Consider the following 27,214-nt stretch of genomic DNA (forward strand, 5'->3'; position numbering starts at 1 on the left):
TCCTTGTCAGATATGTCATTTACAAATATATTCTCCCATATTGTAGGATGCCTTTTTATTTTGCTGATGGTGTCCTTTTCTGTACAGAAGGTTTAAGTTTGATGTGGTCCCATGTGTTCATTTTTGCTTTTGTTTCCCTTGCTCAAGGAGATTCATTCAGAAAAAAGTTGCTCATGTTCATATTCAGGAGATTTTTGCCTATGTTATCTTCTAAGAGTTTCATGGTTTCATGACTTACATTCAGGTCTTTGATCCATTTCGAGTTTACTTTTGTGTATGGGGATAGACGGTAATCCAGTTTCATTCTCTTGCATGTAGCTGTCCAGTTTTGCCAACACCAGCTGTTGAAGAGGCTTTCATTTCCCCATTGTATACCCATGGCTCCTTTATTCTATATTAATTGACCATGTATACTTGGGTTTATATCTGGGCTCTCTATTCTGTTCCATCGTTCTATGGGTCTGTTCTTGTGCCAGTACCAAATTGTTTTGATTACTGTGGCTTTGTAGTAGAGCTTGAAGTTGGGGAGCATAATCTCCCCTGCTTTATTCTTCCTTCTCAGGATTGCTTTGGCTATTTGGGGTCTTTTGTGGTTCCACTTGAATTTTAGAATTATTTTCTCCAGTTCTTTGAAGAACGCTGTTGGTATTTTGATGGTGATTTCACTGAATGTGTAGATTGCTTTAGGCAGGATGGCCATTTTAACAATATTATTTCCTCTATCCATGAGCACGGAATGTGTTTCCATTTATTGGTATCCTCTTTAATTTCTCTCATGAGTGTCTTGTAGTTTTCAGTGTATAGGTCTTTTACTTCCTTGGTTAGGTTTATTCCTAGGTACTTTATTCTTTTTGATGCAATTGTGAATGGAATTGTTTTCCTGATTTATCTTTCTGTTAGTTCATCATTAGTGTAAAGGAGTGCAACAGATTTCTGTGTATTAATTTTGTATCCTGCAACTTTACTGAATTCAGATATTGAATCTAGTCATTTTGGAGTGGATTCTTTAGGGTTTTTTATGTACAGTATCATGTCACCTGCAAACAGTGACAGTTTAACTTCTTCTTCACCAATCTGGATGCCTTTTATTTATTTGTGTTGTCTGATTGCCATGGCAAGGACCTTCAGAACTATGTTGAAAGAAATGGAGAGAGTGGGCATCCTTGTCTTGTTCCTGATCTTAAAGGAAAGGCTTTTGGCTTCTCGCTGTCAAGTATGATGTTGGCTGTGGGTTTGTCATATATGGCCTTTATTATGTTGAGGTATTTGCCCTCTATACCCATTTTGTTGGGAGTTATCATGAATGGATGTTGAATTTTGTCAAATGCTTTTTTGGCATCTATGGAGATGATCATGTGGTTTTTGTTCTTCTTTTTGTTGATGTGGTGGCTTTTCAAATATTGTACCATCCTTGCATCCCTGGAATAAATCCTACTTGATCATGATGGATAATCGTTTTGATGTATTTTTTAATTCAGTTTGCTAATATTCTCTTGAGTATTTTTGCATCTATGTTCATCAGTGATATTGGTCTGTAATTTTCTTTTTTTGTGGTGTCTTTGCCTGGTTTTGGTATTAGCATGATGCTGGCCTCATAGAATGAGTTTGGAAGTATTCCTTCCTCTTCTACTTTTTGGAAAAGTTTAAGGAGGATGTGTGTTATTAGATCTCCACTAAATGTTTGATAAAATTCAGCAGTGAAACCATCTGGTCTAGTTTTGTTCTTCGGTAGCTTTTTGATTACCAATTTAATTCCGTTGCTAGTAATTGGTCTGTTCAGATTTTCTGTTTCTTTCTGGATCAGTCTTGGAAGGTTGTATTTTGCAAGAAAGTTGTCCATTTCTTCTAGGTTATCCAGTTTGTTAACATATTATTTTTCATAATATTCTCTAATAATTCTTTATATTTCTGTGGTGTCCGTAGTGATTTTTTTCTTTTTCATTTCTGATTCTGTTTATGTGTGTAGACTCTCTTTTTTTCTTGATTAGTCTGGCTAGGGATATATCTATTTTTTAAATTTTTTTGAAGAACCAGCTCCTGCTTTCATTGATTCTTTCTGTTGTTTTGTTCTTCTCGATTTAATTTATTTATGCCTTAATCTTTATTATGTCCCTCCTTCTACTGACTTTGGGTCTCATTTGTTCTTCTTTTTCTAGTTTTGTTAATTGTGAGTTTAGACTGTTCACATGGGATTGTTCTTCTTTCCTGAGGTAGGCCTGTATTGCAATATACTTCCCTCTTAGCACAGCCTTTGCTACATCCCACAGATTTTTTGCATTGTTGTCATTTGTCTCTGTATATTGCTTGATCTCTGTTTTTATTTGGTCATTGATTCATTGGTTATTTAGGAGCGTGAGCTAAGCCTCCATGTGTTAGTAGGCTTTTTCGTTTTCTTTGCATAATTTATTTCTAGTTTTATACCCTCATGGTCTGAGAAGCTGGTTGGTAGAATTTGCATCTTCTTAAATTTACTGAGGCTCTTTTTGTGGCCTAGTATATGGTCTACTCTTGAAAATGTTCCATGTGTACTTGAGAAGAATGTGTATCCTGTTGCTTTTGGGTAGATAGTTCAAGAAGTCATATTATTTATCTGCCACTTCTCTCCTAGCCACTTTAACAACAGAAAGTACTTTCAGCCTCTTTTGCAGCCACTAACCCAGCTTGCCCTCCCAGCCACTTGGCACTGTGCAGCACAGCCTGACACACAGCTCTCTGGGATGCAGTGGCCAAAGCACAGGCATTCACAGAGTGATCATGAGTACACATGATGCGCTATGGCTAGGGGAGAAAAGATGCCAGAGCTAGAAGCCATCACCAACTCAAAGCATGCAGAGGGACAAGTCAGGCTAAGAGAAGGGGCAAGGTAGAGATATTACATGTACTCTCAACACAAAAACATGTCCCTACCTACTGGTGACTAAAACAGGAGTTAGGTTTCCAGGCCTGGTGGCTTATGAGTTCTGTGCAACATGGTCTAGTTTTGGCAAGTAGGTTAATACTGGAAAATCAAGTCTTATGACTACCTCTGTTGGCTAGAATTACTGTGTTTTCCAGTCTGCTAGATAATAAAAGGAAACTTGAAGTGGGAAAGTTCTCAAGATATTTTATTTCCTGTTTCTGCTTCTGAGGAATAGTTTTATAACCTGGGAATGGGAATATTATCTCCTTAAAGCAGTATAAAAGTTAAAACATTATGTTTCAGTTCACCTCTTTTGGCAATAGAAGATGGCTTCAACAGTGAACACTTAGGTAGTAATTTAATCCACCCCTCTGCTCTAAATTGAACAGTATTGGGGACAACATTTTCTAAAACAATTAGATGAAAATTCTGGAGCAACTGAATCGCAAGTTAACATGTTTACCCCTGTAGGCTGCCATGAAACTCATCATTCCCCAGTGAGTTCTGGAACAGAACTCACATAGTGCACTGCTGAGCCATCCCAAGTGGGGTTCACTGTGAGGTCCTGATGTGAATGGGTATTCAGAGAGCAGCAGCACAGCACATCATAGGCCAAGGAAGAGAAAAGATTATTAATTGCCATGAATCAGTGTGACTGCCACCAGGGCACTGAAGCAACTGGCAGCACCAATGTTTTTATAACATGTTCATTAACATCATCCGATCCCTACTTTCTCCATCTTGGTTTTAATAACACTGAGAAGAATCACCTGATTTTATAAATCTTTCCAAACTATCAACTTTATATTTTTAAGTCAAAATTAAGACTATCCTCAAAATAGAGTAATATTTAAACTTGTTCATTTATGGAAAGTCCATTTAAGTTTGCAGCTTTGCAATTCCAAGTTAAATTCTGATTTTGAAACATTGCTGGCAAATCTGAAAGTAAAATAAGAAAAAGTGAAGCAACGGAAAATCTCCCCTGGCTCACAGTATTGAACAGAAGGTATTTCCAATCCTCAACATGTGTTTTAGAGCTTTCTTTTTTAAAAAGCGATCATTCCACTACTGTCATGGAGAGCATATCATAAGGAAAATGTATTTTTCTAGATGTAAGTTAATTGTATATGTACATTTTTAAAAGAAAAGGGTAGCATCTTAAAGGGGTAATTCCAACCTAACAGTTTCCTTATCTAGGTACTTTGAAGAGTATCACCTACCCTGGAAATAGGCCATTAAATCCATTTTCCTAGTAGAAACTGCAACATGAGTTATTAATTATTCACCTAAAATGAAAAATGAAAATTGTCATTAAATGGTAAAATTAAATCTAAATGCTTATTCAATCTGTGGCATTCAAATCCAAATAGTATTTAAAAGGGTAAAGGCAACAACTTTTTCTTGAGTTTAGATCATCAACCTTCTCTCATTTACAGTACATAAGGTACTATGGTACCAGAAAGCACAGATTCTTTGAGGGACAAAAATGAATTCACAAAAGCTTTCTGAATAAGAATTTTATAAGTGGGAAAGTGGTGTCCATGCTTGTCCTCAGGCAAGGCACCTGGTGTTAAGCTGCCTCTCTTCAGGGCCTTTCCTTTGGAGCACATGAACACCAGCCACTCTGCTGGGACTGAGTGACATGAATGGGAAGTGAAACAAAAGGGAAACTTTGAGAAACAGGGGATAAACCAAAATCAGTTGCTCCTATCTGCAGGACTGACATGATCAATTTTGAAAGCACATCATCACTTGCAAAAAAGATAATTACAGAAACTTAAAACTGGCAGGTTTAACCAAGCACGTAGCCCTCTTTATGATAGTGTCTTTTTAAGAATGGGAAAAACTGTCACATCTTCACACATGGCCTCTTCTCTGGTGGCTTTATTTTATTTTGCCCCACACAATAAAAAGAGAAGGAACAAAATCATTTTTTTTCTCGTTATCTCATTTTTTTTTGTTATCATCAATCTACAATTACATGAAGAACATTATGTTTACTAGGCTCCTCCCTTCACCAAGTCCCCCCTACAAACCCCAATACAGTCAATGTCCAACAGCATAGTAAGATGTTGTAGAATCACTACTTGTCTTCTCTGTGTTGCACAGCCCTCCCCATCCACCCCCCACATTATACATGCTAATCATGATACCCCCTATCTTCTTCCCCGCCCTTATCCCTCCCTTCCCACTCTTCCTCCCCAGTCCCTTTCCCTTTGGTAACTCTTAGTCCATTCTTGGGTTCTGTGATTCTGCTGCTGTTTTGTTCCTTCAGTTTTTCCCTTGTTCTTATACTCCACAGATGAGTGAAATCATTTGGTATTTGTCTTTCTCTGCTTGGCTTATTTCACTGAGCATAATATCCTCTACCTCCATCCATGTTGTTGCAAATGGTAGGATTTGTTTTCTTCTGATGGCTGAATAATATTCCATTGTGGATATGTACCACATCTTCTTTATCCATTCATCTACTGATGGACACTTAGGTTGCTTCCATTTCTTGGTTATTGTAAATAGTGCTGCGATAAACATAGGGGTGCATCTGTCTTTTTCAAACTGGGCTGCTGCATTCTTATGGTAAATTCCAAGAAGTGGAATTCCTGGGTCAAATGGTATGTCTATTTTGAGCACTTTGAGGAACCTCCATACTGCTTTCCACAATGGTTGAAGTAATTTACATTCCCACCAGCAGTGTAGGAGGGTTCCCCTTTCTCCACAACCTTGCCAACATTTGTTGTTGTTTGTCTTTTGGATGGTGGTCATCCTAACTGGTGTGAGATGATATCTCATTGTGGTTTTAATTTGCATTTCTCTGATGACTAGCAATGTGGAGCATCTTTTCATGTGTCTGTTGGCCATCTGAATTTCTTCTTTGAAGAACTGTCTGCTCAGTTCCTCTGCCCATTTTTTAATTGGATTATTTGCTTTTTGTTTGTTGAGGTGCATGAGCTCTTTATATATTTTGGATGTCAAGCCTTTATTGGATCTGTCATTTACGAATATATTCTCCCATACTGTAGGGTACCTTTTTGTTCTATTGATGGTGTCCCTTGCCATACAGAAGCTTTCAGCTTGATGTAGTCCCACTTGTTCATTTTCGCTTTTGTTTTCCTTGCACGGGGAGATATGTTCATGAAGAAGTCACTCGTGTTTATGTCCAAGAGACTTTTGCCTATGTTTTTTTCTAAGAGTTTTATGGTTTCATGACTTACATTCAGGTCTTTGATCCATTTCAAATTTACTTTTGTGTGTGGGGTTAGACAGTGATTAGTTTCATTCTCTTACATGTAGCTGTCCAGTTTTGCCAGCACCATCTGTTGAAGAGACAGTCATTTCCCCATTGTATGTCCATGGCTCCTTTATCATATATTAATTGACCATATATGTTTGGGTTAATGTTTGGAGTCTCTATTCTGTTCCACTGGTCTGTGGCTCTGTTCTTATGCCAGTACCAAATTGTCTTGATTACTGTGGCTTTGTAGTAGAGCTTGAACTTGGGAAGCTAGATCCCCCCAACTTTATTCTTCCTTCTCAGGATTGCTTTGGCTATTTGGGGTCTCTGGTGTTTCCATATGAATTTTTGAACTATTTGTTCCAGTTCGTTGAAGAATGTTGTTGGTAATTTGATAGGGATTACATCAAATATGTATATTGCTTTGGGCAGGATGGCCATATTGATTATATTAATTCTTCCCAGTCAAGAGCATGGGATGAATTTCCATTTGTTAGTGTCCTCTTTAATTTCTCTTAAGAGTGTCTTATAGTTTTCAGGGTATAGGACTTTTACTTCTTTGGTTAGGTTTATTCCTAGGTATTTTATTCTTTTTGATGCAATTGTGAATGGAATTGTTTTCCTGATTTCTCTTTTTATTGGTTCATTGTTAGTGTATAGGAAAGCCACAGATTTCTGTGTTAATTTTGTATCCTGCACCTTTGCTGTATTCCGATATCAGTTCTAGTAGTTTTGGGGTGGAGTCTTTAGGGTTTTTTATGTACAATATCATGTCATCTGCAAATAGTGACAGTTTAACTTCTTCTTTACCAATCTGGATTTCTTGTATTTCTTTGTTTTGTCTAGTTGCTGTGGCTAGGACCTCCAGTACTATGTTGAATAACAGTGGGGATAGTGGGCATCCTGTCTTGTTCCCGATCTCAGAGGAAAAGCTTTCAGCTTCTCGCTGTTCAGTATGATGTTAGTTGTGGTTTTATCGTATACGGTCTTTATTATGTTGAGGTACTTGCCCTCTATACACATTTTACTGAGAGTTTTTATCATGAATGGATGTTGAAGTTTGTCGAATGCTTTTTCAGTATCTATGGAGATGATCATGTGGTTTTTTTTTTGTTGATGTGGTGGATGATGTTGATGGACTTTCGAATGTTGTACCATCCTTGCTTCCCTGGGATGAATCCCACTTGGTCGTGGTGTATGATCCTTATGATATATTTTTGAATTTGGTTTGCTAATATTTTGTTGAGTATTTTTGCACCTACATTCATCAGGGATATTGGTCTATAATTTTCTTTTTTGGTGGGGTCTTTGCCTGGTTTTGGTACTAGGGTGATGTTGGCTTCATAGAATGAGTTTGGGAGTATTCTCTCCTCTTCTATTTTTTGGAAAACTTTAAGGAGAACGGGTATAATAACTTTAAGGAGAATGGGTATAATGTCTTCTCTGTATGTTTGATAAAATTCCGAGGTAAATCCATCTGGCCCGGGGGTTTAGTTCTTGGGTAGTTTTTTTATTATTGCTTCAATTTCTTTGCTCATAATTGGTTTGTTTAACTTTTGTGTTTCTTCCTTGGTCAGTCTTGGAAGGTTGTATTTTTCTAGGAAGTTGTCCATTTCTTCTAGGTTTTCCAGCTTGTTAGCATATAGGTTTTCATAGTAGTCTCTAAGAATTATTTGATTTCCTGTGGATTCTGTCATGATTTTTCCTTTCTTGTTTTTGATTCTGTTAATGTGTGTTGATTCTCATTTTCTCTTAATAAGTTTGGCTAGAGGCTTATCTATTTTGTTTATTCTCTCGAAGAACCAGCTCTTGGTTTCATTGATTTTTTTCTATTGTTTTATTCTTCTCAAATTTGTTTATTTCTTCTCTGATCTTTATGATGTCCCTCCTTCTGCTGATTTTAGGCCTCATTTGTTCTTCTTTTTCCAATTTCGATAATTGTGATATTAGACTATTCATTTGGGATTGTTCTTCCTTCTTTAAGTATGCCTGGATTGCTATATACTTTCCTCTTGAGACTGCTTTCACTGTGTCCTACAGAACATGGAGCTTTGTATTGTTGTCATTTGTTTCCATATATTCCTTGATCTCTATTTTAATTTGTTCATTGATCCATTGATTATTGAGGAGCATATTGTTAAGCCTCCATGTGTTTGTGAGCCTTTTTGTTTTCTTTGTACAATTTATTTCTAGCTTTATACCTTTGTGGTCTGAAAAGATGGTTGGTAGAATTTCAATCTTTTTGAATTTACTGAGGCTCTTTTTGTGGCCTAGTATGTGGTCTGTTCTGGAGAATGTTCCATGTGCACTTGAGAAGAATGTGTATCCTGTTGCTTTTGGATGTAGAGTTCTGTAGGTGTCTATTAGGTCCATCTGTTCTAGTGTGTTGTTCAGTGCCTCCATGTCCTTACTGATTTTCTGTCCAGTGGATCTATCCTTTGGAGGGAGTGGCGTGTTCAAGTCTCCTAAAATGAACGCATTGCATTCTATTTCCTCCTTTAGTTCTGTTAGTACTTGTTTCACATATGCTGGTGCTTCTATGTTGGGTGCATATATATTTATAATGGTTATATCCTCTTGTTGGAGTGAGCCTTTTATCATTATGTAATGTCCTTCTTTATCTCTTGTTAGTTTCTTTGTTTTGAAGTCTATTTTTTCTGATACTAGTACTGCAACACCTGCTTTTTTCTCCCTGTTGTTTGCATGAAATATCTTTTTCCATCGCTTGACTTTTAGTCTGTGCATGTCTTTGGGTTTCAGGTGAGTGTCTTGTAAGCAGCATATAGATGGGTCTTGTTTTTTTATCCATTCAGTGACTCTATGTCTTTTGATTGGTGCATTCAGTCCATTACCATTTAGGGTGATTATTGAAAGATATGTACTTATTGCCATTACAGGCTTTAGATTTGTGTTTACTAAAGGTTCAAGGTTAGCTTCTTTAGTGTCTTACTGTCTAACTTAACTCGCTTATTGAGCTGTTATAAACACTGTCTGGTGATTCTTTATTTCTCTTCCTTCTTATTCCTCCTCTTCCATTCTTTATATGTTGGTTGTTTTATTCTGTGCTCTTTTGTGTTTCTTTTAACTGCTTTTGTGGGTAGTTGATTTTATTTTTTGCCTTTAGTTAGTATTTGGTTGGCCCGCTTTCTTTGCTGTGATTTTATTTTCTCTGGTAACATCTATTTAGCCTTAGGAGTGCTCCCGTCCAGAACAGTCCCTCTAAAATACACTGTAGAGGTGCTTTGTGGGAGGCAAATTCCCTCAACCTTTGCTTGTCTGGGAATTGTTTAATCCCTCCTTCATATTTAAATGATAATTGTGCTGGATACAGTATTCTTGGTTCAAGGCCCTTCTGTTTCATTGCATTAAATATATCATGCCATTCTCTTCTGGCCTGTAAGGTTTCTGTTGAGAAGTCTGATGATAGCCTGATGGGTTTTCCTTTGTAGGTGATCTTTTTCCTCTCTCTAGCTGCCTTTAAGACTCTGTCCTTGTCCTTGATCTTTGCCATTTTAATTATTATGTGTCTTGGTGGTGTCCTCCTTGGATCCCTTCTGTTGGGAGTTCTGTGTACTTCCGTGGTCTGATCAATTATTCCCCCCCCCATTTTGGGGACGTTTTCAGCTATTATTTCTTCAAAGACACTTTCTATCCCTTTTTCTCTCTCTTCTTCTTCTGGTACCCCTATAAAGTGGATATTGTTCCTTTTGGATTGGTCACACAGTTCTCTTAATATTGTTTCATTCCTGGAGATCCTTTTATCTCTCTCTGTGTCAGCTTCTATGCGTTCCTGTTCTCTGGTTTCTATTCCATCAATAGCCTCTTGTCCATTCTGCTTATAAATCCTTCCAGAGATGGTTTCATTTCTGTAATCTCTCTCTGGACATCATCCCTTCCCTCTTGCATATTTCTCTGCAGCTCTGTCAGCATGGTTATGACCTTTATTTTGAATTCTTTTTCAGGAAGATTGGTTAGATCTATCTCCTTCTCAGGGGTTGACTCTGTGATTTTGGTCTGTATCAAATTCTTCTGCCTTTTCATGGCGATAGAGGTAGTTGTGTGGAGCTGGCGCATGTGTCGGCTGGGAGAATGTCCCTTCTTGCTGGTTTGTGGCCTTCCTCTCCTGGGCGAAGAGTGACCTCTAGCAGCTTGTGCTGGGCAGCTGTGCACAGACGGGGCCTCTAATTCTTGCCTGGCCACTGTGGAGTTAACCTCCGTGGTTGCTGTGGGCATGGCCGGCCTCAGTCTTCTGCTCCAATATGGCGGAGCAGCTTTGGAGGGGAAACAGGCAGGAGGCTGTTTATCTCCATGAGGGGGGCCTCCAAGCTGCGCTGCCACTCAGGGGGTTAGGGCGCCTGGAGTTCCCTGGGATTCCCAGCTGTTGGGTTAAGTGTCCTGGGATGCTTCCATCCAGTGGTGAGGTCCCTGTCCCTGTAAGACTTTCAAAAATCACTCGCTTTTCTTTGTCCCAGGGGCACTGGCTGCGGGGACCCACTCCCAGGTCTTACTGTCCTGTTTCCCTAGTATCCAGCACCCCAAGCACTGTGTGTCTGCACTCTGGTGCGGATGGCTGGGGCTGGGTGTTTAGCAGTCCTGGGCTCCCTCTCCCTCCCCGCTTTGACTCCTCTCCTCCCACCAGGAGCTGGGGTGAGGGGTCCTCGGGTCCCACCAGGCTGCTGCTTGTATCTTACCCCCTTCACAAGGAGCTGGGTTCTCGCAGGTGTAGATGTAGTCTGGCTGTTGTCCTGTGTCTTCTGTTCTCTCTTTTAGGAATAGTTGTATTTTGTATTTGTTGTATTTTCAAAAATATATATGGTTTTGGGAAGAGATTTCCACTGCTCTACTCACGCCACCATCTTGGCTGCGCCCTCATAAAATCATTTTTAAAGTTTTGTAGATTAAACAATGCCTTTATGTGCTTCATACTCCCAGCTCTATCGACAGAAAGTCAAACTTTTTTTCCTGCAAACTCACCTGTCTCCACAAGCTCCCCAGTCTTCAATCCTCTCTCAGACACAGCACCTGAAGCTCATTCTTGCCATCCTAACACCATTTCCAACATTATTTCTCTTTGTGCTACTTTCCTCTTTGAGTCTGCAGCTAAGAAACTCAGGTTATAATGTTTGGATGCAGCAGTCCATATGTTCTGAAAGGCTTTTTAAAAATGTGTCCTACTTTATGTTCTGTGAATTGCTCAGGGAGAATAAGATAGGTACGAATGTATGAATGTGACCTCTTGAAACATTTATGGTTACTTTTAAATCTGCAAATCATTTATTTAAAAAGGGGTTTACAAACCACTCACAGGTCCACATAATTTGTTCTTAGGATACAAAATAATCACTTGCTTGTTAGTCATAAAATAGATATCTACATAAGACCTTTTATCCCAGGTCAACTGAATTCATGATTATTGTAGACAAACTCTGCCAAGTGCTCTTTAGTATCAGGAATAACAAATGAGCAGGACATAGCCCCAAGGCTGAAGAGCACATTTTAGTACAAAGTTAATGATATAAATAAAAAATTAAAACGCAGGCTTGGTGAGTAACAGAATGGAAGCATGCACATGGTATGCAAAAAGGCACCAAAAAAGGAGCTTCTGTGGGTTTTCTAAAGCTCCTTCAAAGGCCTGCCTGCCAAAAATATGCACATTCTTCCCCCAATCTGCCATGGTGTGTATAATATTGACAAGGTGAGTTATTCATTTGTAAAAATGAATTGTTTCCAGAAAGCCCACACACCATGTTGGTGTTTCTTAGAAAAGCATGATTCCTTAACAGGATCATTAGCACAGATTCGTTTGTACTGGAAAAAAAATTTTTTTTAAAAAATGGGACATAAGGTATGTGTGTCCTATGGTGAGAAGGTAATTTAAAGGTTAGTTTATGGAACACACCCCATTAAGGAGTAGCTCAGATGGCACAAATATTCAGAAGGACCCAGACAGTGGACTAGCATGCTTGTGAGGGTCTGAGCTCACTAGGGCTTGTCCTGAGTGACTAGGGCTTGTCCTGAACAAACTTATTAAAAACAGGCCTATTTTACTCTTTGTCCTAAAACTAGGTCACTAATTAATCAGTCAGCAGATATTTGTTCAACCCATTTCTCCCACTTTGTATTTTTATAATATGGTCACTGGAGTCAAATCAAGACCACCCTCCTCTTTTCTAAGACTGATTTGGGATTTCCTCGTGCCCAGTTGCCAGCAAGACGTCATGCAGTTGTAGGAAGGAAAAAAACTGACAAGTGAGGTTTCTGATGCTGGTGCTCAGGTAAGTGGTAACTGATTTCCATCCTGCCCTTCCCATGCACAATGGCTTTAGATGTATTGGTATATTTATGTCTCTCTGCTCTCTTTAGAAAGGTCACCAAGGCCCTTTCTCATCACAGGACAGCTGGTGCTAGCTAACCACCTCTAGGCTTTCTTTAATCAACTCCATCAGTTTTCTTTCCATCCCTGCCTTAAGCAGATGAGGAAAAACTGAAAGTTTCTAAGAGTTTAAAAGAGTAAAGTTCAAGAAAGTCCAAATAATGACTCAGCATCATTAACTATCAACCAAATTCAAGATAATAATTGGGCATTAGTGTGTTTCCAGTTCCCCTACATCCTCACCACACAAAGGTTAATCAAAGAATGATTTTCATGGGCTCGCTCTGTGTGTATCTGAATGGTAATTACAACACAACTGTTGCTATGATCTACAATGTTTTCCTGTAGTTAACAAAAAAAATGTAGGGCAGTTCTTGAGAGAAGTTTATTAATAATGAAAATGGCACAATTATATACATGAGAAAAGAAAGATCCTCTTACATACATAAAGACTTTTAACCTTTTATTTCTAACTATCATTAAGATTAGAGCATTTCAAGAAAACAGCATGGTAACATGAATTTATCTGATACATATATTAGGTAAATGTCATTATGAACAAGATGAGAAGGAAAAATGTTTCATTATTCATACTCCATAATAAACACGTATTATGGTATATACACAACTGCTTCAGAATCAACAGTCCTGATACATAATTAGACCTTTATTCTCTGATGTAATGGTTACTTTCTTCCTGTTTATGCCCTTAATCTCTAAAGAAATAATTAAATGTCAGTGAGAAAAAAGTGCCAGGATGAGGAATCATTTAATCTAGGCTGTAGCTGTAAATTATGTGGCTGAGGGGAATGCTTTAACCTGTGTCTCACTATCCTGAGGGGAGGTAGTGTTTTAACCAGTGTCTTATTCAGTGGAGTACTGTAAGGTTTTACAAAATATGTGAGTCAAAGGCAGATTCTTTACATCATCAGTTACTTTCTGGTACCCTCACATCTTGCCACTTCCAGCCAGGATCTTTCGTGGGACACAACACAATGGATTTGAGGGCTGTGACTTTCATACCGCTTTTTGCATTTCTTACACACTTGGGAACGGAATGAACCAAGATCCATGACTCACTGCAGCTGGACTGTAAATGAGGAAGGCTGGCCCCACCTATTCCTACTGGGGATTGTTAGAATCATCACTTTAACAAAAAAAAAGACCCCCTCCCTTTTTTTTTTTGCTAAAACCTCTCAATTTAATAAAGATAAATTATTCTCCTAAATCAGATGTTTCCTTATGGAATAAGTATACTGCCTTCTCCTTCCATTTCAAAATGAAAATTCAATTCACAGGCTAACAGTGTCAAAATATCCATTATCGAAAACATGGAAATGACACAAAGATACCAGCTGTCTAAAAATCATGAAATGGAAGGCAAGCAAACTTATAGAATGAGCATGCAAATGAGTAACTAGATCAGGTATCATATTTGAGTCAACATATTTTTTAGATCCTACAAAGAATATCTGTGCAGTTTCCATCTTTTTGTCAGAAGTAATATTAAGTCAGAATTGTTCAGCTATATTACAACTCACTGTGTGGTAAAAAAGGGGAAGGAGGAGGAGAGTGGCCAACTCATGGTGACTAGTTCTACAGAAGAAAAAAACAGAGATGGTAATAAAATCCACTAAAACATGCCCTTGCTTGATTATGCAAAGTAAATTGGACTTTAGGGTACACAAATATGGACAAACACCCTTAAAACACTGCCATGGTAGAAATGGAGTCTTGTTTATCAAATAAATTCCCCTTTATCCACAACCCATAAAAATAAGAATCATGTATATGTATCTACAAAACTCCAAAGCACCTTATGAATCAAAAAAGTTATTTACCATGTGATTTTAGTGCTAACTGCATTCTTCTGTTTTTAAATAGGATAGTTTCATTGACATGACTAGGTTACTGAAACTAATTAGAGCATATCATTCATCAATCACACAGACTAAAGGAGAGGTCAGCTTAATACTTTTAAATGAGTATGTGTCATTAAATTACCTCAAGGAAAGCTCTTTTAAAAAGATTTTTTGAGGTACTCTGTCCTGTCAGACTAGCTCTGTTAGCCCTTTAGTTGAACATCAATGGAAACTGCCTTCTCCATATTTTCTCACTGTGGGTCAGCTACAGCAAAGGTAGGGCAGAAGTCCTTATTCCTGGACTGAGGTCTCCAGGTGTCTCCCTGAAGAGTGCAGGAGTTTCTTTATTTTTCCATTTAATAGATGTGGAGCAAACATTCATGTACAGCTAAGTGGTTTGCTCTTGCATGAAAAGGTCACATAAAAGGAAATCACAGACAGAGATGTGTCACAGTCCTCCTTCAGCTCAGTTTGTGCTTCTCCTAAATGTCCCACGTGGTGACCTGCTTTAGTCTCCCTTTATGTCCATCTAGAATTCTGCCACCAAGGAAACATTCAAAAGGTTTCCTTCTAGGGTTAATTTGTGGTAAAAACAAATTTTCTTGTTCAACTAACACAAATAAGTTTAGGAAAAATGTTGCAAATCTTTAAAAGAAATCTTTGGAAGTTTTATAAATAAAATTAAGTATTTATTAGTGATAAATGTCATTAACATTTACAATGCTTTAAAAATAATTATCAATTACCTTTCAAATGTGCCCAGTAGAAAATGTCCCAGTAATGGCTTGTACCACTGCTGAACTTACAGAGCATTTAGTATGTGAGTATGGAATAAAAAGGAATACTGAGATAAGGGAACAGCCTTCACACACACTGTTACCTATGCACAAGTTGCACATTACCTGGATATCCTCAAGGTCTTCAATACCTTTACTGTGGCATATACTCAGCCCAGAGATTTAGTTTGTTATCCTAATGAGTGGAATTGGCAGTTATCAAGTTAAGGGGAAAAAAAGTGAACCATGTATTTTATCTTATGGTCAATCTATCCCTGGTTAGTTATATCTGGTCAGAAAGAGATCGAAATGTTAAAGATTATTTTTACAAACATGAAGACAGCTAACATAAAATACGTGTATCAACACTACCCTATTTGCATGTGATTTGATATTAAAAGTGATGATTATTTGACCCTCTCGTCTTGTCCAAAGCTACCAGTTCAAAAACATACTAAAAGGAAAGAGGAAAACTTCCATTTTCAGTTAAAACTTATATAAGATGTGGACTTTTCCTACCTATAAAGATATTTTAATTGCAATAAAAATCCTGTCACATTTCACATAAGCAGAAATTAATTTAGACATGAGTTATTACCCAAAGGAGAAGCAATGAGAATGGGCTAACCTACACTATGTGAGGTAGTGAAGAGCTGTTTTCCAAATTAATATACCAAGAACTAGAGAAGATCTGGAATCACCCAGAACATCCTTAGATATCGGAAGCAGAGTCAGAGGACCTATTAGCTCTGACTAGCTTTTCCCACCAACATGCACATATATTCTCAGGGCTGTGATCTGGACCCAATACCCATTCCCTACCTGTCCACATGATTAACTTCGTCTTCTGTCTGAAAGGAACCCGCTAAACTTTATATATAGTATTGTTCTTGACAGCTAAAAAAAAAAAATAGGATATGGATATACTTAGCAATAATGTGGTCTTTATTAATATGCTCAGGAAATTCAAAACTCTGGTGGAAGGATAAAGTACTAGCCTAACCCTACACTGCAGCAAAAAGGTTGCTTTTTCTTTAGTCATTTAACTACCAAAGAGCTTAATATTTTATTTAGGTAAATGTCTGACTAGAAACTATACTAAAATTACTTCAAAGGCTGCTCATTCCACCTGAAAATAACAAACACGCTACAAAATATTTAGCTATTACGCCTGCCTTTTCCTGTAACAGTCTCACCGTATCTTCCCAATGGGGGAAACCTGAGGCACAGTTTTTAAGAGACCCTCAGACATTCAGAAGCAGAAGTTTTGAATTTCTTTAAATTTGCTTTTTGGTCTTTGTAGGTATAAAAGTTGTGAAGTCTATTACGCTCTGAAATTTTAAGCTGGAAAAAAAGTTTTGTTCCCCAAATTTAATGTCTTTTAATAGAAAATTCTTCCAACAGAGTTCAAAATCCAGGTTAATTATATGACATAGGTAACAAGTGATCTCCATCTTCTCTAGGCTTCTCATCAGTTTCAAAATAGAAGTTTTGATTAAAGCTCTTCCCTGCCATGAAAAAAAACAAAGAACAATTAACTGAAAAAGCAAAATGTAATGAAATGCACTTTTGTTGCGATATGTTGCCAAGCTATGTTTCTAAAATCACCAACACTTCTATTTTCTTTCTTTGCAAGAAGATGTCCTGTGCTTTGCTCGGTTAAAAAAATATATATCCACTCTACAAAGACGATGTAATGCTCTTACTGAATCCCAAATCAAATCTATTAACATTTTATTGGGCTACCAGTAGATGAAAATGGTAAGAGTTAGTGAAGCTGAATATATTGTAGGGATTATGTGCCTAACATATTTTAAATGCCATCTTCCCACAATGAACATCTCTTTTAAGGTGACAGTGTCTGTGTGGACTTTCTCTTGTTTCAGTGGATCTTTTTGTTTAAACTTCTTTATTATATGTATTTCTTTGTGTATGTTAATGCCAGACAGTTTGCCAGAAGAAACTAAAAGAGTCAATCTGTCTGTCCCTTATTTGGCTCTCCTGAACCCTTTTTCTTTAGCTGTCTTAGCCTAGATGAGATGTATTTTTAATTCAGGGAACACATTCAGGCATGTGGGTCTGGGGGATCTATAATGGGCCTTAAGGAATCAGCCTTGTTCTTTCTGCTAGATACCAAGAAACAGAGCCACAGGCCATCTTCTCGCTGGAGATGCAGGGATGAGAATGTGTCCTGTTTTAAAAGGCAGACTCGTGGTAATACTGCTGTGATAGCATTCAGCATTCAACAAGCTCCCAAGGACAAAGTCTGATGTTCAGAGATTTCTAAAGGAATCTCCACTGCGCATATGAAATTGGGACAGCATCTTCCTTGGTTTCCTTAGATGTCAATTCACCCCTTTCTATCAGAGAGGAACCATGAGCAAGGGGCTGCCTATCAGAAAAAAAAATGGATTTGGAGGAATCAGGGACATGGGTATTATTCAGACCCTTCAGCAATTTCTTCAACAAGCATGCATGAATTGCTCTGGACTTTTTTCTTCTAAAACCCAGGTCAAAGTACCTGACTTGAGGGAACACATCCAGGAGGAAGCACCTTTGTGAGGGCAGCAGTAAGACCAAATATCAAAGCCAAATTATATAATCCCACCCACTAAACCCAGTTAATGCCCATATGGTCCCTACAAGGTAGTGTTTTTTTGGTAACGTAAGTCTGATTATGGATCCTGGGGAAAAATGAAAAAAATTACAGAACACTTGCCCAAGATGGGCAAAACAAATGAAAAGAGATAGAATGAAATGTAAGATGAACCTGATAAGGGCAAGAGATACACTTTAATGAGACTTCTGTAATTCAAAGCACACTGAAGAATGTTTATAGAGATGGAAGTGGATATGTTGAAATATGTGAGGATTTATGGCTACTCAGACACTTTTCACAGGAAATGTCTGTGAGAAGTATTTTATAGCCTTAAATCACAGGTGATCTCTACGGTAACAAGACAGAAAATATGACATGATCCAGGAATCTCTAGGCCAAAACAGATAATGTCTTAGTTTTGATTAAATTTTCTGAGCCACGTGCTATCCTTGTGATCTTGACTAAGTGCCTTCCTGTCTCTGAGGCTTCCTTTCCCCATTTATGGAACTTAGATAAAAGGCATTCAACTTATAAAGTCATTATGAAGAATAAATGAGGTAATCTGTGTGGAGGTGTATTAACTGTAAAGAACTCAACAAACTGGTTATCGCCACAAGCCATGTCATGTGACAGGAAGCACGTGCGCACACTGGGGCCCTGCTCTAAGGCACACTGGTAGGGCCCTGAGCCGGGGCTGTACCAAACGCTCACATTTGATGTTGTCTCACAAAAGCTGCAAACTCAGGATCACTGGCATACAGCTCCAAAACTCTCATTCGTTCTTGAATTTCCTTTTAAAAAGAAAAAGAGCCCATAAATGCATTAGAAAAACCTCAACAGTCTTTTAAAAGCAGCTGTAAATTTTATAAGGAATTACAGCTTTCTGGGATATCCAGGGAAGAGCTAGGAAAGAATGGCCTTTTCAGAGATATGGAAGGTTTGGATATATGAACTGCTCTGAAAAACTCAGATTTGTATTTCTAAGGGAGGGAGGAGGGAGATAGCATTTGCTAATAATGGAAAAAGAAACGATTGCATAGGGAATAGGTACAGCCCAGAATTATATACCTCCCACATCGACTGGAAAGTAGCATGAGGTAAAAAACAAGCCAAGAAATACTTTTCATCCTTTCTTGAAGCCTACTTTACATGCATGCATGTGTGCGGGCATATACACACATACACAGGCACATACATGCACACGTGCACACATATGTGCACGTGAACTCACATGTGCATGTACATCCGTGCACATGCAACACATGCTCATGCACACACACACACCAGCTACAGCAGCAGAGCAGCAGCACAAAAGCAAAGTTCCTTACCTCTTGGGAAAGCTCACTATTCTCATACATCTGCCTGATTTCTTCCCTGCTCAGACCGCCAATCGCCTCCCCGCCTGCACAGCTATAGAAGGGAGGCTGAGGACAGGGTCCCTCGGGATGCCTGCGTCCACCCCCGGGTCTTTCATACACAGGGTTGTGCTTCAGCGCATTTTCAATGGTTGCGAGGCTGTCAGGCTGCCTGCTGAAGTCACAAAAAAAAACATGTGGTTGGTTCAGGTTCTTTGGATGTTCAACTACTTGGGAGACTATGTACCTGGGGCAAGATTTCTGCTGGGGAAGAGAAAGCAATGAACTGGATACAAATATCCCCGTTTTTTTTTCAGAGATGACTCTGAAAAATATCCAGATCAATCTCAAAAATTACTGATCAGGTGTTAACATTATTATCTCCTCAACTAGATGGCAAGCACCCTGTGGAATTATTGTTCCATGTCTCATTTACCTTTATGTGCCTCATAATGCCTGGCACTCAATAAATGGGGAAAGATGTTGATGGGGAAATATGTCTGCCAATATGCAGCATTTCCTTCAGCCAGTACAGCTCCATCATTCCGACAGTATATAAACCAAAATCAGTGTGAAACTACACAGATAATTTGATAGAAAAATAAATATAGGGAGACCTCAGTTAAATTCAATTCAGGTCTTCAAATATTTACTGAGCATTGACTATGTATCTGGAACTATTCTAGATGCTGATGACACAGGTTTTTGGAATCCCTGTCCTGAATAAGATTACAGTCTACTACAAAGTCAGACTCAATAAAAAGTGTAAGAACAATGATGGAAGTATGTTCTGGGTGCTCTAGGAACCTAGGAGAGGTGCCTCCTTAGCCATGTCAAAGGGTGAGGAAAGATAACCTAGACCTGAGGCAGTAGTAGCTCTTATAGATTCTAGAAGCACAGGAGCAAAGTACAACCAGGGATTGAACAACCCAAAGGACCTAGATCCCTAGTCTAGCAAATAGAACAGGCTTTATTTACTAATGGAGCTAAGCTTAAGAAAGAACCAGACTTCACTCCTTGTCACATTCTCATGCAGATTTAAAATCTGGCCAATTACCGCTGGAATGAGCCAAAGGGGAACAAAGTAACAGACCTGGTCTTCACACAAGGGCCTCAACTCATCACCATCACCCTTCCAATCTCTTGCCACCATGAAAAAGGCATTCTAGCCACATATAGTTAATAATGCTATTCCTTCAGTGTCCCTTGAGATCTGTGCATGACTCCTTGACTTTGTTTCATGCTCATTCAATTAGCTAGAAAGTGTCACACCCCATCCATGGCAAACATCTACTCTTCTGTCCAGCTAAATATCCTAACCATCATTTCAACTTCTTAAGACTTTCTCCCCCAGGCAAAATGATTCATCCCTCACTTAGGACCTTCAGCATCTTATTCATACTTCTAGTTACCTCTGTTTCCAATTTGACATTTTTGAGAACCAGGATTGTGTTTTTATTCAACATTATAGCTCTCTCCTCTCTACCCAGATCCTTGTCCAATATTTGGCACATGGTAAGTACAAAATGAGTGAATAAAAGGAACATTTTATTCCATCACAGAACAGTTGTCTTTATGTACCTGGAGGACTTCTTTCTTTCTCTCCCAACATGCTGAGCTTGAAGTGTCCTGGTCAGGAAGAAGATGACTGCAGAAGAGATGAGGGCAAGTCCGACCACGGAGGCAACAGTGATGCCCACCACGAAGGGCTCAGATACAAACTCCTCACAGTGCTCACCCCGGTACCACCAGTTCTCACCCACCCGGCATCTGGAATGAGAAGGGAGCAAGTCCAAAATGGAATCACTCTGTTGAAAGTGACAGTGAATAGTGAAACCTTCAGTGGAACTGGAGAAAGGTAGAGAAATAAATGCTGACCACATGAATCTTCAGGAAAGAAGTGAATATATGGGTTAAATGATCATACCACTTAAGGTTGGGCCTGATGCCCGGCACAGACCCCATACGTCCTCCGTGACTGTTTGTAAATGACTAATAAAAAGTTGAATAGACTTAGGAAAGTACTTTCTTATTTTCAGATAACAAAAAAGAGGCCCAGGAGAAAAGTCAGTGGTGGGAGATCACATAATTAGTCGGTGACACAGCTAGGTCTACAGCCCAGGTCACCAGACTGCTTATGTCCTTTCTCCACACTGCAGAGATACCCATGCCAAGCCACAGACTTGTACAAAAATGCCTTCAATTACAAGAGTAGCAAGGGCAATACTGCTTTTTAAAATAATACTAATTTCTCTAGAAATTGACAGACTATTTTCCCCCTGAGTTTTCTAGCTAAACTTTATACATTTATACATAGAAGAGTCTGGATCATTTCCATTTATTTCCTGTTTTTGGCACCTTTGTCAAACTTGCCCATTTTAACATTCACAAACTGTCCTCTTATTTATGTTTCTCCTGTTTATTCTCAGCATTCTCTCCTTTTATACCAATTCGACTTGGGTTGTGTGTGGTTGGGAGGTGGGTTTGCTCTGCATTGTCTAAGGAGAGTGAGCAGGGAAGCATGGAAAGGCGACCTGAATCGGCTCATCTGTCTGCTGCATTTTCTTCAGTTCTAAAAATGGATCTCAGATACTTAAAAAAATATTTGTCATAACTTCAAGACTTAACTACTTGCTCTTGTTTAGTTTTGAATACTCAGCAGGACCAACAGCAGCCCAAAGCCATTAAGAACATAATTGAAGTAGAACAATAAAACTTCACACTTTCAAATACAATGTAAAGTACTGATCTTCTGCCTAAACCTAATTTGAGCACCAACTGCCTCATTATCACCACAAAGAACCATAACACAAAGATCTCCAACTACTCAAGCACTCAAAGTCAAACAAATTGAATGTTTTTCTTACAGTTCTCTAAAAGTATGAAATAAAATAACCAATTGAACTGGGTAATTGACCTGGTCTCCACATGAGAACCAGACGGCACTGATCTATTGTCTAGATATAGGTTCTATAATAAATATTGCTGTGATTATACTAAAATCATAGGTGTAGACCCCAGAGAAAGTATCTATACCTTGTAAAGCCAAAATTCCTAACTACAGCATACCTGCAAATGGCCCCGTGTGCAGGCATAATGTCACACTTTCCATCATTCAAGCAGAAGTCAGGTTGTAGGTCACAGAGACTCTGGCAGGGCAGTTCATCCACACTCAGGTACCCAGGGTAGCATCTGCACTCTGCTTCTCCACTCCAGGGGCTGACCAAACACTCAGAAAACTCACTGCATGCCTGGAACTTGCAAGGGTTGGCTTGATCACCTGAAACATGAAACAAACCAGAGAATCACACTAGGAAAGGCAAAACACAGGAATTGGGTCCACTAAAACTCTCCTCTCCAAAATACCAAGGGAAAACTCCCTTTCTGAACCATTAAAATACACCATCACTACCAATAAACACACAAAGTTCGGATTCATCTTTGGTTGATGAGCTTTTGTCAAATTTCTCTCAAACCTAAAGCCAAGGCATAAAACCCAATGAACTTGTTAAGCTTCTACATATTTTACCAAAGAAGCATGTAGGAGCTTTAAAATCCATGTTAAATAATTGTAGATCTAAATGAAACACGGTTTTCATGCACCTTTCATTTCCACCAACCCTATCCTGCTGTAGTTCACCTCCTCTCTGCACATAATGCTATATGCCCCATCCTACATAGAGAACATGGGATGGAGAGACAGAGCCCAAAGAAGGGTAGGAGCCTTAGGATTGGGCATAACTCTATAAGGCAGCTAAATCCATTTGAGATTTGTGGAAGCCAGTGTCAGAGAAATAAATCAGCCCTGCACCTCCTCAGGCTATTCCCAACAATATTTAGGCTTCAGTAACTTCATTTTTCATTGATGAGATGAGAGAAAATGACAATTACAAATAATTAGGGAATAACTGGTCAAGAATGATATAAGACATTGACTGATGGGTTTCCCATCCTACCATGGTTGCACTAAGTTCTTCATTGGTGAATGGCAATCTGTGAACAGCAAATTAGCAAATGGTGACATAGATACCAAAGACAGAGGGAACAGACATAAACCATCCATTGACTTACCTATATGAAAAAGAGTAAAGTTTAGCTAGAAGGCTAAAGGAAGTTAGAAAATAAAAAACATAATCTCAGTTTCCAAAGAAATTAATGTGGGTTTGAGAATTAATGATTTCCTTGCTGCTCTGGAGATTAAAGACACTTTGCACAAATCTGTGACCCTGGAGCTTGGAGAATCTCTGCAGCTGGTCTTCCTTAACCCATGTAGGAAGAGAACGATGTACTGGGTTGAATAGTGTCCCCACAAAATTCATGTCAACCAGAATATGACCTTATTTGGAAATAGGATCTTTGCAGATGTGATCAAGTTAATATGAAGTCATACTTGATTAGGGTAGGAGGCCCTAATCCGTAACTGGTGTCCTTAGAGGAAGAGGAAAATTTGGACACAGAGATAAGGCACACAGGAAAGAATGCCATAAAAAGATGGATACAGAGATTGTAGTGATGAATCTACAAGCCAAGAAATATCAAGGATGGCTGACAAACACCAAAGCTAGGAAGAGGCAAGGCAGAATCCTTTCCTAGAGCTTTCATGGCCCTACCACACATTTATTTTGGATTTCTAGCCTCCAAAACCATGAGAGAATAAATGTCTGTTGTTATAAACCACCCAGTTTATAGTACTTTGTTACAGCAACACTTTCTTTAGGAGACTAACTAGGAAACTTTGAATTACAGAAACCTTAATTAGAAAACTAATACAGGGGAACACTGATAAGATGCTCATATACGAAGGAGAGCACATAACTGTGCTGAGAGATGAGCAGATTCTACATGGGGACCTCACAGTAGGATTCCACTGTGTATTTCCTAAGTCTTCACATCCTTTTCCTAGCCTTTGTTTTGTGGCTTTGTAATCAGAAAAGAATCTACCTGGTCTAGCAGTGAGGGACAGGGATGTATATAGGTGATAAGAAGGATGGTAGTGCATGCTCCTTTTGTTGATCAAAGTGCAAGAGTTTCTGAAACACTGCAGGTGAAAACAAGTTAGGCAAGAGACAAGTCAATCTTGTCTCTGGACCATCTTGAGATAAAATAATGTTTTAATCTGAAGGCCTTTAACTGAAAATATACATATAGCAGAAAAATTCTATTTAAAAAACATTCTGAGTACAGGTCAATGTCTGGGGGGAGGAAAACAAAATCTGTAAGAGGACAAAGATAAGTGTTGCTCCCTTTTGCTTCCAGACTGAGGAGACCAAGACAGTATTTTAATTATATAAATAAAAAAGTCTTTCTTGTCCTTTGTGCTGGTTAAAGGTGGAGGATGCCCAGAATAGATGACCTTCTGTTTGGAAGGGTACCTTAGTGACCATGGGGAGGCAAAGGTAGACCTGGAGCTAAGCTTGAATAGGAGACAGGGATCTAAAACATACAATGATTACATTATGGCTTTCCAATGCAGGCTAAGAGAAGGATTGATGGGTGCAGGAAAATGAGAGTGGGGTAAATGTAAAGAGGATCTGGAAAGATAGCCAGAGTAGCCAAAGTAACATGGTAGCTGGCTGGGTCCTGGAGAAAAAGTTGGCCAATAAGAGATGCCTTTGAAAGTGTGGCTGAGGAATTTTAGGATTGTTATATCCAAAAGCAATGTTTTTAAGCCGTCTGCTGTGCTTACATGGCTATTCCATCACCTTCAGGGAAAAAGGGTCTTTTTAAAACCTCTTCCATCACCCTCATACGATCAGCAAATATCTGATAGATTCAACTGCCTTGTGTTAGAAGTCCTTTGGCAAAGTAAAAAAATGGGACTGATCTGTGTTGGGTTAACATGAAGAATAACCACAAGGGTCAAGACAAATGTAAGACTGGAAATTCAGCAGAAGTAACTCAGAGCTAGAGGTGATTAAGAGATATTTAAGTTCTCTGATAACTCCTAGAGATTTTGGGAGAGGCAGGGCCATGGATTCAGGCCTTACATTGCACATGGGAGAGGCTAATGCCAGTTCATTTGAATATTAAAGGAAAAGATGACCCTATAAACCTGGATGACTTGCCATGCAGGTGACATGTATATGAGTTACATACAAATTTGAAGTAAATGCAATTTATTTATTGTACTTCTTTAAAAAGAAGTGGATTGACTTTTGCAAAGTTTTATAAATCATAACTGCTTGCATTTATGTGGCTAGTCCAAACGGCTTATATGTTATTTGTTTAATCCTTACAGTTAGCTCCATGAAATACAGAGACCAGATATTAATACTATCCCCATTTAATATGAGGGACTAAGGCTCAGCAATAAAATTGTTCATCTAGGGTTACACAAATGCTAAACGGCAGAGCAGAAGCAAGAAACTAGGCCTTCCAAATTAGAATTAATTGCTCCTTCCACTAACAGAAAATGTGCAAACAACCTTTGAGAACTCAGGTAGCAAGAGATTTGTATACTGGGGGATTAGTTCAATCATTTTCCTCACTTTCAATGAATAATTGAAAATCCTTCGAGGATTTCAAGGGAAAAACTGTTTGCTGCTTTCCCAGTAAAGAATAGAGCTGCCTTCCAAACCAGCTGGAGTAAAAGGTACTGGAGAAATGTAAACCCAGACATACCACCTTATTCCTACTCAAAACTACTGTCCTCTGGTATGTGTGAAGAAAAAAAGAACAAAGTTTGAGTATTCAATAGTATTCTCTGCATCCAAGTCTTAAATAAAAACAATGTTTCATTTCATTCATTCACAGTATTTTTGAGTACCTTCTATGTGCAAGACACTGTGCTAGGTTTTGGCTAGAAAGTCGTTAATAAAACATGCATAGTCTCAGTCCTTGTGGAAAGCTCAACTGCAGAAAACAGCCATTAAGCAACTAAGTGCATAAATTGGCATTATTACAATAGTTATAAACTCCACAGAGGGAAAGAACATGATGTTGCCAGAAAGACTAATAGGAAAGACCCTACACTATGGCGAATTAAGTCCAAGTCCTGAAGAAGAGACATTTGAACTGAGGCATCAAACGGTGAGAAGAAGTCAGCCAAGGGGGGAAAAAGAGTTTCAAGTAAAGGGGACGGTGTGTGCAAAGGCTTTATGGCAACACAAGTTTTCAATCTGAGGAGCTAAAATCAAGACAGTTTCACTAGAACACTGTGAGCAAAGAAGTTAGTTTCATTAGATGATACTGGGGAAGAAGATAGGCCCCAGGCCTTGTTGCTAGTGAACCAAGGGGTCATTGAAGTATTTTAAGAAGAAAAGCAAAATAATCTGACATTTTATAAAGAACACCCTGCCTGCTGTCTGGAGAATGGCTTGGGGAGTGGAACAAGAGAGGTGGTGGGGCAAGTGGTCCAAATGAGAGATGATGACGGCTTGGCCTAGAGTAGTGGCAGTGGAGATAAAGAGAAGCACACAGATTTGAGATACACTTAGAATTCAGAATCAATATAAGTTTAGTGAGTGACTGAAAGTTGGGGGCAATGGAAACTGAGGTACCAGAATAACTTCCCAGGTTTCTGGCTTCAACAGCTGAGTTGGATATAACTTCCACTTGTCAAGATGGTGAATCTGAGAGGAGTAGATTGAGCTGGAAGGTGGGTAGATATAGAAAACAAGAGGTCATTCTTAGATATCTTAAGTTTGAAATACATAGAATACATCCAAGTTGCAATAACCAAATGCATAGTTCTGTATCAATTCTGGAGCTCAGAAGTTAAGTCTGATCTGCTATTAAAATATGTAATTAACATATATGTAAGACCTACAATAATGGAAATGGGTGAAACAGCTTAGGAAAATAATACAGAAGGGAAAAAAGTCCAAATCTACTGGGTTGGGCAACATAGACAAGAACAGATCCTGTGGATAAGTAAAAGAGAGAGCTAGAGAAGGGAAGAGAGAGCTAGAGAAGGGAATGGGAGGTGAACAAGTAAAGATAATGTGTGTGGACAACCCCTTAAAAAAATTAATGTCCTCTGAAGAGATCATTTAATAATTATCAAGATGTGGAAACTTTGCCAAGTACTCTTTTTCCTACAAGTATTGAATTTATCTTGACTTAGTGTAGAAGGAAATACACAGGAATAGTCACCGGACTCTACTAAGAAACCATCAC

At 38.7% G+C, this 27,214-nt stretch overlaps 1 protein-coding gene across 1 annotated transcript in view; it reads right to left on the reverse strand.

The window, feature by feature from the left end:
• Positions 1-12,886: 12,886 nt before the first annotated feature.
• IMPG2 (interphotoreceptor matrix proteoglycan 2) overlaps positions 12,887-27,214 on the reverse strand; it is an 85,020-nt gene continuing 70,692 nt past the window's right edge. The window contains exons 15-19 of the mRNA XM_057502249.1: positions 22,166-22,376; positions 20,678-20,866; positions 19,070-19,271; positions 18,453-18,532; positions 12,887-16,650 (exon numbers count right to left, since the gene is read on the reverse strand). Of these exons, the coding sequence (XP_057358232.1) occupies positions 16,638-16,650; positions 18,453-18,532; positions 19,070-19,271; positions 20,678-20,866; positions 22,166-22,376 (695 nt within the window). The 3' untranslated portion in view covers positions 12,887-16,637. The remainder of the gene's footprint in view (positions 16,651-18,452; positions 18,533-19,069; positions 19,272-20,677; positions 20,867-22,165; positions 22,377-27,214) is intronic.

Source organism: Manis pentadactyla, chromosome 1, assembly GCF_030020395.1.
Source record: "Manis pentadactyla isolate mManPen7 chromosome 1, mManPen7.hap1, whole genome shotgun sequence".
Lineage (NCBI taxonomy): Eukaryota > Metazoa > Chordata > Mammalia > Pholidota > Manidae > Manis > Manis pentadactyla.